The 13,020-nt window shown below is 40.9% G+C and overlaps 1 protein-coding gene across 2 annotated transcripts in view; it reads right to left on the bottom strand.

The window, feature by feature from the left end:
• Nucleotides 1-13,020, bottom strand: part of DIP2B (DIP2 acetate--CoA ligase B (putative)) — a 768,291-nt gene that overhangs the window by 295,695 nt on the left and 459,576 nt on the right. For both annotated transcript variants that reach the window (XM_085654541.1, XM_085654539.1), the window contains exons 15-17: nt 4,571-4,664; nt 4,223-4,342; nt 2,855-2,969 (exon numbers count right to left, since the gene is read on the bottom strand). In XM_085654541.1, the coding sequence (XP_085510667.1) occupies nt 2,855-2,969; nt 4,223-4,342; nt 4,571-4,664 (329 nt within the window). The remainder of the gene's footprint in view (nt 1-2,854; nt 2,970-4,222; nt 4,343-4,570; nt 4,665-13,020) is intronic.

The following is a 13,020-nucleotide window of genomic DNA, read 5'->3' as shown; positions in this document are numbered from 1 at the left end:
GGTTGAACCATGTCCAATCCTGCCTAACAAATGTAATTTTATATAATCACTGTTCATTAGGAAGATATTCAAGATATAGCATATCAACAGATGCTTGTGTTGGTACCTGAAGGAGGCATCAATTAAGTTTATAAATTATTTCTTATCTGAAACCAGACAACATATCTAATGGGACGTGCATCAGACTATGATAAGCACAATTCATAAACAACCTGTCAGACACTGTACTAATAACTTTCCATAACGTGCATGGAATGGAGGTAAGATGTATACTGCAGATAGTACAAGAGAATTTAAATAGCCTTTTAATCCTGTTTTGAGAGTTATCGGTATGTAATAGTCAATATGACACGGGGTGGATTAACATCGTCTGTCAAGATTGAAGACGCACTGATTGATCAAGTCTGCAAAGATTGAGTTAGTGATATAATGGGCAATGTGGTGATGCACGGCATGGTGATAGGGGTTAGTATGTAAAACAGAAGGGAGAAAGAGATGCTGGCAAGACATTTTGAAGTTATAGCAGGATAAGAATAAGGGGTTTAGACTATTAATTGTTTGCAAAACACTGGGGGCACTTTGCAACCAGTAAAGAATTTTAAGAATCGACCCATGTACAAATAGGTTGGTTATTAAAATTTCGAATCATATTTGATCGGAATTCGACCTACATCATGAAAATTAAGGAGGTAATGTTGCATATTAGGAACCACTATAATTGGAGTGAACCAGGGTTAGCAGGCCATCATGTTTGTGACTATGTTTTATTAATGCAAACTATTTTTTTTAAATGAAGACAGTTTTCCTTAAAGGAATCAGGACTGCATCTTAAAACAAAGTTTATTATTTTTTCTTAAAGAGTAGTTTGTGGTCTCTTGGACCACGGCTTATCATTCAACAATTTTTTTTTTTTGGGGGTGTTTTTTGTTAAGAGATTTACAGAGGGAAAGTGGTCCAAATGATACATTAGAGAATCCATTCATAGTCTCATTTTTGAAGTCAGAAAAACCTTTCCAACTCTTAAAATGGGATCTGTACATAAGAAAAAGCATTTAAACAGCCACAAACAATGAGCTGGAGTGTTTGCCATTGTTAAGATGCTGAGGACGTCTGGACCAAGGCTGTATAAAGCAACTAGGGAATTCTGTAAAGTGAAAGGGTACATTAATATGATACACCATTGTTTTTCTAGTTTACCAGTTTAGGTTAACATGACTGTTGCGAGATTGAGAGGCCTGCTTGTGAGTGGTCTGTCTGTTATGAGGTAAGAATTGTCTAGTAAGGATTATGCGAGATTGAGACACCTTCAACTATGAGCCAATATGTAAGGTCATCTATGCACTGACAAGGGGAACCACTAGGGTGAAAATTAAGGAATATATATTTATTGCACAGACAAGTTTTAAGAAATTATATGACACGTAGATGAGGATCCACTATTGACTAAGTGATCATAAACAGAAGCACATTGACTGATGAATCTAGGCCACAAGGTGGTATAGTACTAAAAAGCAAACTGTTAATCCTATAGACTGCTGAAACTAACCTGCAAGGTAGTCCAACGCCAAAATTATGGTTATTTCTAGAGAGAAGTGGAATGGTTGTTATATAAATGAGGAGATTATTATGAATATATTATAAATCAGATTCTTCAATGTCTCAGGCATTTCCCCTGAAGAAGCACAAAAGTACACAATGCATTGGGAGGACATCCATGCTGGAGGCGGAACAATAATTATGTGATATGATCTAAAGAATTGTGCATGAATCTTCAAATAAACAAATGAAATACCTTTCAAAGTTTAGAAATCTCATTAAAAAGACACAGACACTTCAAGAGAACTCATATGAAGTGTCTAAGGGCAATATGTAGATAATTTTTATTTACCGATTCATAAATACCGAATTTTACCGATTCGGTATTTATGAATCGGTAAATAGAATGTAGGTAAACATTCGGTAATTATTACCGATTCGGTAATATTCATTATTACCGATTCGGTATTTACCGAATCGGTAATAAGGCATACCTTCCCATTTATTCCTATGGGCCTGGAGGCCCATAGGAATGAATGGGAAGCCATTCACTATTACCGATTCGGTAAATACCGAATCGGTAATAGGGGGAGCATATTCATGGGTGGCAGGGTGTCACATTGACACCCTGTTGCACCCCTGAATCGTGCATGTGTGCACATGTGGAGCACATACATGCCCTAAGGGCATGTATGTCTGCCACATGGCACTTTCCAAAAAGCACAAAATTGCTTTTTCAAAGGTATTCGTCATTTACCATCAACTTGTAGTTGGTGGTAAATAACGAATCCAGAAACAAAAAATGCACTCACTTGAGTGCCCCCTACATAGGATTTCAGGATTCGGTAATTTACCGAATCGGTATTTTACTGATTTCTTAAAATTCCGATTCAGTAAATTACCGAATCCTGAAATCCTGCCACCTACATCTCAATTGCCTAAATACCGGTCGGTAACGGGATATTTACCGATTTTCGGCCGTTACCGACCGGTATTTAGGTACCTACATATGGCCCTAAATGCTTTAAATATAAAGTGAGGAAAGGAACAATCGAAAAGGAATACCTAAAAGGATTGTGCCAGGAAGCACAAGGGTGCAGTGGGATTATGCATTCATATGATTTACACTGGTTTCATCAGTGGGATGTTGAATGAAAGAAAGTCTGCTGAAATGAACAGTAGGTGGTTATGTTTCTCAAAACAAGGGAAAAAGTAGACCTTAAGAGGAACTTCGTGGAACAAAAATTATTTTAACAATTACTGCCCACAGCGAAGACACAGCTATTAAGTGAGGGTGGAAGTAGCTTTCAGGTAGTACCTGCGAATTGCAACCGTCATGGCTTCTGAAGAGGTGGCACAAGGACAGATCACTTCAGGCTTCAGACCATGAGTCTGGAACAAGCTCAGAAAGGCGTCGCAGGAGGACACAGACCCTATAAACAAGAACAAATGTCTTTATAGAGGTCTGCAGCAGATATATAGGACAAATATCACAATTTCATCCTGCAGCATTTTAGATGAACGAAAGGTGAAAAGGGGGTCGTCTCTTTGGCTGTCTTATACCATCTCATATTTTTGGGCAGCAATGTTATCTGCTTAACATTTTTTTGTGTACTGTCTAATATTAATACTGCAAGCAGTAACTGTCACTTTATGTGCTTTAAGAAAACTGTTATCCGTCATATACCGGTCAATTGCGGCTTTGATCAACTTGCCTTTTCCCAACAATTGAATGCCAAGTGCCAAACTGAAGGCAGTTGCCAGTGAGACAAACCCTTTTTAAAGGATGTGGAGCATGTTAGAAATTGCTGCAATGCCACACTATTGGCCGATAGTGCTATGCACGTACTAATTAACAATATGGTTATATCGGTGTTAACAGCATTAGATACCATCCCATCTGGCACAGCCCTTTCCCCAGTTATTACTGTTATTACTGACGTGTCACATAAACAGCACCACCAAGTCGGCTCGCAGCAGCTTTTTGACGTGTAGTTCACTGGGGAAAATATATGTTGTGCTGGTCTGGCAATAAAAATAGAACCGGGAAATCTAGATTTTAATACTGGTTCAGCTCTTTACAGCCTCTGTGATCTTAGGAGAATAAACTGCTGCTACCAGAACCTAATTTCAATTAAAGGTACACACATAGAAGTGCTCTGCCGCCAGTGGCTATAGCAGTTTTATTTTGCATGTATGTTAACTTACGATTTTCTCTAATAAAATTCAATAAATCTCATTTCCAAGTACATTACAGTCCTAAATTTCCTCTTGTTTCACACCACATCTGGAAGCATCTACTCTGACCACAACTCTCGGACATCTTAATTAATAAAGTCCACAAATCTGTGTTCTCTTTCTCAAATAGTAATGACAAAGTTCTGTGGCAAACCCAGTCTGAACAAAAACACAGTACATCACCAGTAGGTTATTCTGTAGCACAAGACTACATACAGCATCCAGCTCCAGTAAAAGTTGCCTTTGTGATCAGGGAAAGGCTCCTGGTGGCAACCAACTTTAGCTAAGGCTATTCCTTGTTAACCAATGAGGGATGCTTGTCGGCGTTTATGTACTTTTCTGCTAGGCTGATGGTTATTTGTTTAGAACAAAGCAAGCAGCATTCAGGGAATTCTTTTCAGATCAGTGTGCCAATGGTCACACTAGTCTCAAAATATGGATCACTCACAGGGATTTGCACCATCAGTCACAATCAGCATTCGAAGGGAGGACAGGCTGACATCTCTCTGGTCCCGGTGAGCGATCATTGCCCAGTGAAGATCTCGACACTTGACTACTGCAACCCTGGCTGCAAACCAAAGAAAAGACAGTAGGCATCCTTTAATATGCACTCACAACTAAGTTGTTTCTTGGCATTACTAACTGTGTTATCACACTGAAATATACTTATTTAATCTTATTGAACATAGGATGGGCAACATGGCACTCAATGGAAACTTGGCACAAGAACACCCAATCCACTGATATGAGTATAATCACACATGTTCCACTGAAATTAGGAAGGTGGGTACCATACCTTTATGAGCATAAACACGCTGCACCCAGGACAGCGGGCAGGCCTTCATCACAGAGTACGGCACACTGACGCAGTGTATCTTGTTCATTACCGTCTGCTCAGAAATAAAGAAGAGAGAAAACAGTTGAGAGGCCACTCTAATCAGCAGCCACACAAAGGTGCAGACCTCTTGCACTTTGAGGGACCTGCATGGCATAATCTCATGTATGCTTAAGAGGACACACCACAGATGCTTTTATGATGCACAAGATAGCAATGTACTAAAAACTTAATATTTAATGTGCATAAATGTTTTGTTGAAACAACTGATTTTGTGACCTCTATTCAGTGTACAAACCTAACACTTGCCCTTTCATTCTAGCAAATACGTTTCCATTTGAAGATTATGGATCTAGGAGACCCACGCTAGATTCATTGCTCATTGCCCTCCCAAGCACATTTTTCATCTGTAGGTAAATCCCTACATATTCTTGGTCCTTCAGTTCCCTTATCTGCCCTAACTAAACTCTTAAAGAATCTGTATATTTACTATCTGAATGAACGACCAAGTGCAAAATTGTTAGAACATTGAGTATCCCAGTTACAAATGTTGATCCCCCCCCTCCCCAGACGCACTTGCATGATCATGAAAGGTAAAGAATTACATCCGATCCAAACTTTTTCCTACAATAAAAGGGACCTCAAACTACAACACAGAAAATCATTTCTTGGGCTGTATAGAAGCAAGCACTATTTTTTACAACAAAATGCCCAGACCAGTGGCATATTATCCTAGTGCTTCTCATAGATTTCAAAATGTTAACAACGAAAAATCCAATAGTACACACTTGTCCCCGGTAGTGTGAGGCATTACTTTCTGTTCACCTAAAATGTTTTTTCTATCTACACTGTTGTGAGAAAGTGAGTTTCTGTTGCAGTAAACCCCCCCTTTGTTTTGTTGCCAGACTACTGATGCTCTTTGAGTTGCTGTGCTCTGGGGCCCTGCCAATCAGGACCCCAGGGCCTGTGTTCTTTCCCCAAAACAAAACCCAATTGGCAACTCTGGCCACAGGAAGGTCCCTGGTAAATGGTACCCCATGTACCAAGGGCACTGTGACCAGAAAAGGCTCCTAAGGGCTGCAGCACCAATTGTGCCACCCTTAGGGGCCCTGTACCTGTTCACAAACACACTGACTTTGCAGGGTGCGTGTCTTAGTGCAGATCAAAAGTGAAGAGTCGACATGGCACACATCCCTGTGTGCCATGCCTACCAACCACTGCCCTGGCCTAGGTCAGTCACCCCTCTAGCTGGGTGCACTATGCCAGTGGTGAGGGCACAGAGGCATGAGGCCTGTGCCCCTACAGTGTCTGAGTCCATTCTCAGACATTGCAAGTGCAGTGTACCATTAAAGAGAATATGGTGCTGGGAGGTTGTCATTACAAACTCCACAGTACCATGATGGATACACTGAAGTCTGGGAAGTTTGGTATCAAACTTCTCAGCACATTGTACCCACACTGATACCAGTGTGGGTTTCAATGTAAAACACACGACAGAGGGCATTTTAGAAATGGCCCCTGAACTAGACCCACAACCAGTGTCCCGACTGAGTGGCTGCTTAGGCTGCCACCCACCAAACATGTTGCTGGACCCCTGGGTCGAGAGCCACCCGCTCTTGAGGGCCTGCAACAATGCACATCCTGGTGCTAGGTCCCCTCACCCAGGATGGGCAGGGGAAGCTTCAAAGGCCTGCCGCCTTTGTGAGCTTCTCCAGACCACTTGCTGTACTCAGCAACTGATCGCCACTGGTTCTACCCCCCGCTTTGTGCCCACCTCTGCCAACTCCACCCCTAAGGTGGGGGAGGCGAGGTGAAGCACAACCTCGAGTCCCCGCCATCTTGAGGATGGGGGGACCCAGCCAACCAGGGACAGGCTCCTGCCCCCCTCCCAGTGGAGAGTGGCCGAATAGGGGGGTGTACCCACCCCAGGGAAGGGACCCATTGGTCCCTGCCCTTTACCTACCAGTAACGCCCCTAAATTTAGTATTTAGGGGCACCCTGAAGCTTCCTTCCTCAGATTCAGCAACCACAAGAAAAAGAAGAGAAGAAGGACGAGAAGCCGTGCAGAGCTAACAAGAGGATGACGCACACTGACTTGGTCCCAGCCCTACAGGCCTGTCTCCCCCTCGAACCTGCTCCTGCAAAAGCCCGGCGTGTCCAGCCGACAGCAACCTCAAAAACCCAGGAGGACCTGCCTGCCTTCACTTTCCAAGCTGTTTCGCTTGTGAACACCGGACGTGTTTGAACTGCAGCTTCTGGTGCCAGCCAGGACCCGCGAATCCAGCCCACTCTGCACCCGCCGAACCCGGTCTGAGCTCGAGTGGAAAAATACCACGAAGAGGTCTCCCCGGCGATCCTGACCCGAGATCCGGCGACCCCTGACCTGCCTCAAGCCTTCTGACGACACCTGCAACCTCAATCCAGAGGACCCCCCCCCCCCTACTGCGACCGGAGCGGGTAAGAAAATCCGACGTCCCAAGACACACCCGGACACCCGACACCCCACACCCCACGGCCTTGTGTGCCCAACCCAGCGGTACCTAACCAACCCTCAACATCCCAACTTACCCCTCGAAGTGGTGGTCACTCCTGGGAGATCCTCGTCCCCGAGCCTGCAGTGTTTCTTTGTCCCGGAGAATCTCCATTGAAATCAACAGGGCACCCGACCTCAAAACAGCACCCTGCACCCAGCCGCCCTAGTGCCGCTGAGGGTGCCCCTTTTGTGCTAACTTGGTCCCCAACTTGCCCTGAGCTTAACCCTAGGTGCTTTGCTCCCACAACCCCATAGCCTGCTTACCAGCAGCCACCAACCGGAGTCCCCCTATCCTCCATAGGATAACATTGGTCCTCAACACTTTGCACCCGGCCGCTCTAGTGCCACTGAGGGTGCAACAACAGTGCATCACTGACCCTGGGAGACCCCTGAGTTTTGCCCCAGAACCCTAACTTCAAAGACCGAATACTAACCTCGAAACCGATAACCTGTTTTTCCTCATAGGATAACATTGACACTTTTTCTCCCAAACAGTTTCTAAGTGTCGACTTTTGAAAACTAAGAATATTCCTTAAAAATCACACAAATAACCTAACCAAATTTTTTCAACTGTCTGTAGGAAAGGTCCCAGTGCTGAACCCAGGTGTCCAGCACTGAGTAAGAAAAGCAACTAAAAAGTAACTTAACTCTGAATTGAATTTCCTTCCATAGGATAACATTGGGGGTTCTTAGTGAAAACGTTTTTAAGTGTCAACTTTTGAAATACAAGAATATTCTTTAAAAATCGTACAAACTACAAAAACGTAAGAGAAGCACACTGCTCTGAAAACATGCTATTAAGTTATTTGTATCTACGCAACAACGTAATGTTACTTATGACCAATATGTGAATTCATTGGATTGCTATAACGATCTGTTGTGCAATTAATGCAAAATCAAGTGTCATAAAATGTACATATAGATTGTGGATACGTAATGTTGCAGTGTATGTATGTCTAGTGCACAAAAATTAATAAAAATATGTTTTTTTTAAAAACTACAAAAACGTAATTACTTACCTGTTTTAAGTAGATGTCCCAGTGCTGAATCTAGGAGTCCAGCACTGGATTACAAAAGTAACGCAAAAGTAACTTACCTGCTAAGTGAATTTCCTCCCATAGGATAACATTGGTGATTCTATGTGAAAAAGTATTTAAGTGTCAACTTTTGAAATACAATAATATTCTTTAAAAATCGTACCTCTAACTAAAAACGAACTTACTCAACTGTTTTCAGGAAATGTCCCAGTGCTGAATCTAGGATCCAGCCCTTAGCAAAAGTAACCTGAAAAGGAATTAATTGCATTTCTCTTAAAAAGCCCATTCATTTGAATGTACTGTACCTGCAATGTGTTGCAAACTGCTTACTTAAAACTGTAACCAAAACCAGTACAAGTTATACTGCAATTTTGAACTATGTTCATACAAGTAATTTACTACTGAGAAGTATTTATATGCTTACCTGTAGCAGGTTTGCTTGGTTCTAGAAATAAAACACCAGAATATTTTTTATACAAAAACAATTGGCCTATAGTTCAGTTCTCGAGTGTGTGAATTCATTTGCTGACTGAGTGTGTACATCAAATGCTTAACACTGTCCTCTGATACTGCCTTACTGCTCGACTAAGCTACCACTTTAGAGAGTAAGGTTCTATCTAACTTTAACCTCTGCCAAACCTCTGGAGACCTTGGACTCTATACACACTGTACCTCACTTTGGTGCAGTATATATAGAGCAACTGTGCTTTGTTGTACGTTGGGTTCACTGAAAGTTGCCCTGATTCTAACTGTAAGACAAAAGATTTTTAAGTCTCACTCACGAGTGAATTATTTCACTGCATTTTTTTTTTATTATTGATGAGAAAAAAAAAATTATTTTTAAACTTGGTTTTTACTGTGGTTTGACTTTTCTTCTGAAATAGTGATGACTTTTGGAGGTGGCAAATTTGTTTTAAACTAGTGGACTTAGTGCTAGTAAATAAAATAGTGGGTTCCGGGAACAATTCAGTTAGTTTGGCTTGAAGGAAGCTTGGAGGGAGAAGGATATTAGAGGAGTGATTAAAGGGAGGGCGTTATCTTGAGAAAGAGGTAACTCGCTCTAGTGCCTGGGTCACGTGTTCAGGAACAGTGAAGCATACATTTTAACGTGCTGGGTATATGCCCAAGTATTTTGATGATAAAGTTACAAGGATTGTGGCTTATGGTGAATCAATGCAAATGTTTCTTTTTTATCTTTACATTCATTTGGCTGCTGTTAAACTTGATTTTTTATTACGGTTTGACTTTTTTTCTTGCGGCTCATCGGTGTTTGTGGAGGCAATTTGTTTTGTGGTGGACTAAGTGGTAGTAAATAAACTAAGTGGGGCCAGGGTACGATTCCGCTAGTTATATCTACCACTTTTTAAAAGGAGATTGGAGAGACTGTGATTAAAGGTCTGGTGCCATTTTAATAGGAAGGAATATGCTCTAGTGTCTGGGTCATGTGTTCATCTCAACAGATCTCAGATGCGCACAGTGGGAGCACCGGCAGCATTCAGAATGCACGCCAAAGGCAAGCCATTCTGCACCCGGACCGAGGGGAGTGGGAGTAATACTGTAGGCTTTATTACAATCATGAAACGCTACTTAATTTAAGCTATGTCAACATCCCAAAAAATGTACAATCTGCTGATTACACTAAATGTACAAGCAAGAGTGGTGGTGGTGAATATGCAAGAACTGAAAACGATGTTTGGAAAGATACAAAAGACATTTGGAAGATATAAGGAAGATAAAAGAGGGGTCCTGGCTTTGGGGGCAGCTAATCAATTTGCAGCAATTTTAATGCAGTCACTGTTTAATGTGAAATACATATGGGAGGTCTGTAATCTATATACTATAAAATGCTTGGGATCTCGTCTATTCACAGAACCCTAGCTACCGGACTGCTCATGGGCAGATTTAGAGGTGGCATTTCAGCAATCATACTCAATTTCATATAGAAAGAGGAAAGATGAACCTGGTAGGGGACTGGTGATTTTATAAAATATGATATCAAATCTCCATAATACATTTTTTCTAACTGGAGATAGATGACTTTCTGATACTTCAATGGTGGATGTCAGACAAAAACACGATTTTACATGGCAAAACTCTACCACCCACACATCAGCTAAAGCATCCTTTATGGAAATGCTGTTACAATTGCTAACTGTATTGCATCCAAAGAAAAGTAAATTAATTGTATTGTATGATTCATCTCGATAGACAGAAAAGGTGAAAGTTGCTACAGATTTTTTTTACAAGATATGGAAATTCTGAACCTTATGCAGTATGTGGTAGGCCTCACTGTCCGATTGTGGTGCATACTCAACTTAAGGAACCTGGTGAAATGAAACAGAGTACAGGGGCGGGAACAGACTGGAGAGAGGCAGATCTAGGTCAGTGTTTCTCAACTGTTCGTAGCTTGGTGGGTCATGAAAGCCCACGCAATAAATAAAGATGCCTTTAAATTCAGAGTTCATCTTACCACATTTGTGGTGCTTCACAGACACAGGTCAAATATTAGGCTTGGTCTTCTGACAGATTCCTGCTTACTTTTGTAACATGGGGATTGGTGTTTACAACCCCCTCTCACTTTGCCGTCAGAGAAAGAAAAGTAAAGTGAATTATGTGACAAACTGTTGGATGTCATTTTTTGAAATACTAATCAAAATGTAAATACCTATAAATGAACTGTACACATTCAGCAGTTAGGAAGCACATGTTCTTTGTATTTCTGAAGTGTGATGGAAACCAAGCTTTTTAATAGGATCAAAACAAGACACTTTACTTTGTGATGTACAAATGATAAATATTCACTGAACCCTGATTTCCACGCATTATGTGTATGCAATACAGTTTTATCTGTAAAAATGTATGTCTGCGCAAAGTGGGTGGCCATTTCAATGGAAAATGTGTTGTCCATAAATGATAGTGCACTACCACATGATGGTTTAGTTACAATGAAAATAAATGGCCCGCCTTATGTAGATTAAAGCTAAGTGTGTCACAAAGATTTGTCGCTCTAACTGTGTCATGGTTGTAAAAGGTCTGGAAGCACTAATCTAGGTAAAGCAGCAGAAAGCTTTAAAGATGGGTGGAAGGAGCTTACCCCTCCCCCTAATTTTGTAAATACTGTAGATGAGAAATTCGAAGGCTTTTTGGCTAAATGCATTAATGGATCAGTTCGAAAACACAATAAGCAACATAGGGATAACCATTATTTGCAGAGAAAATGAAACAAGACAAACTTGAAGTACACATGCAGAAAGAAGATGGCAAAGAAAGTCTGAGGAAAGTGTGAAAATCTTGTTCAAGTATGTGCTTATTATTTTTAAGCAAGCATTGCATGCTGCAAAGGCCGAATACCTTTGTAAAACGATTTATGATACAGGAAAGCTTATATTATCAGATTGCTTATCTGGGGAAATCCCGGACTCAATGGACTTTTGTTATAAAATCTTTATCATCCCAAAGAAAGATGATAGTTATAAAAATATTGAAAAAGATTAGAGTCAACAAGATGTCATTAAACTGACAGGTCTAAGAGGAGACGAGGCAGCAGTGTTAGCTGATAGCCTTCTAATGACATCTGATTCAGAGGTAAAAACAGCTCTCTGTGTATTAAAATCCAATTCTCTCCTTGATGTCTATTGACCAAAGATAATGAATGACCACTTTCAACTCTTGACTCCTGCCATTACATCTCACTATAACATTCTATTCTCTAAGGGAATAATCTCTGAAAGTTGGCATCCATCCCCATTAAAGAAGCTAAATAATCTTAACCATCGAGAAGTTAATAATTACCATTCAATTTCACTCATTTCCATTCAGTTCCACCTATTGCAACGATGGGGGAAAAGGACTGTAGCGCAATGCCTCTTAAAGTTAAAATATCACCTGTTCGATTAAACCAAAATGGGTTTTGGTCCAAGACAAGGAACAGAGTCTGAATTGGTAGATGCCCTTAATGTACTAAGATTAGAACTGGACAAAGGTACTCAAGATTTGTCTGATAATGCTCGATCTCTCAGACGCTTTTTATACAGTGTACCATCTTACTCTGTATTCAAGCGATTGGACAGGACATCAATGGATCTGGTGTCAACTGTTTTCTCTCCTTTTTTCAAGATAGAGCATTTAGGGTGCAACGATTATCCTGTAAATCTAGTCTATATCCAAAATGATGCTGGGTCCCACAGGGATCAGCCATATGGCCAATTATATTGAATATATATAAACGAAACCCCTTGCATCTATAGTTAAAGATTTTCATTCTAAAATGTATCCTATGCACACTCACATTTTTTATAATTCTGCAATAAGCAAAATGATTATTTAAGAAATCGATCCATTAACGGCCTTTTGGCAGTGAAGCACTGATGGACAACAAACATCCTACTTGATTGAGCAAAAACAAGGTGATTGTTTTGGGGAAAAATCAATCCTTGGTCACCCACCTTGTGACAGGTAAAGTTTGGCATCCTGCCTGTCATGACAGGTAAGAGCAAAAACCTTGAATTTCTGATTGATAAAGACAAATAATTTCTGTAGTTCTACATATTTTCTGCACCTGAGGTTACTCCGAAAAAAATGCTTGCATTTATTCATAATGACAGTAGAGCTATTGCTGCTAACACAGCGATTAACTCACAGCTAGGCAATGGACATTCATGTTACTCTGGAGTTGCTAGTAAGGCATATTGGTAAGCTTAAATGGGTGCAAAATGATGCAGTTAGTGCATTATTCAGGACGCTGTTTCAGTGGGACTAAGATCTCTTCACTGGCTTCCACTGGAGAGATGTATGAAGTTTTAAGTGTTTTATCTTTGTTATAAAGCTGCTGATGGAGAAGA

The sequence above is a fragment of the Triturus cristatus genome, chromosome 4_1, assembly GCF_964204655.1.
Source record: "Triturus cristatus chromosome 4_1, aTriCri1.1, whole genome shotgun sequence".
NCBI lineage: Eukaryota > Metazoa > Chordata > Amphibia > Caudata > Salamandridae > Triturus > Triturus cristatus.
This window is presented reverse-complemented; position numbering and strand designations above follow the sequence as displayed.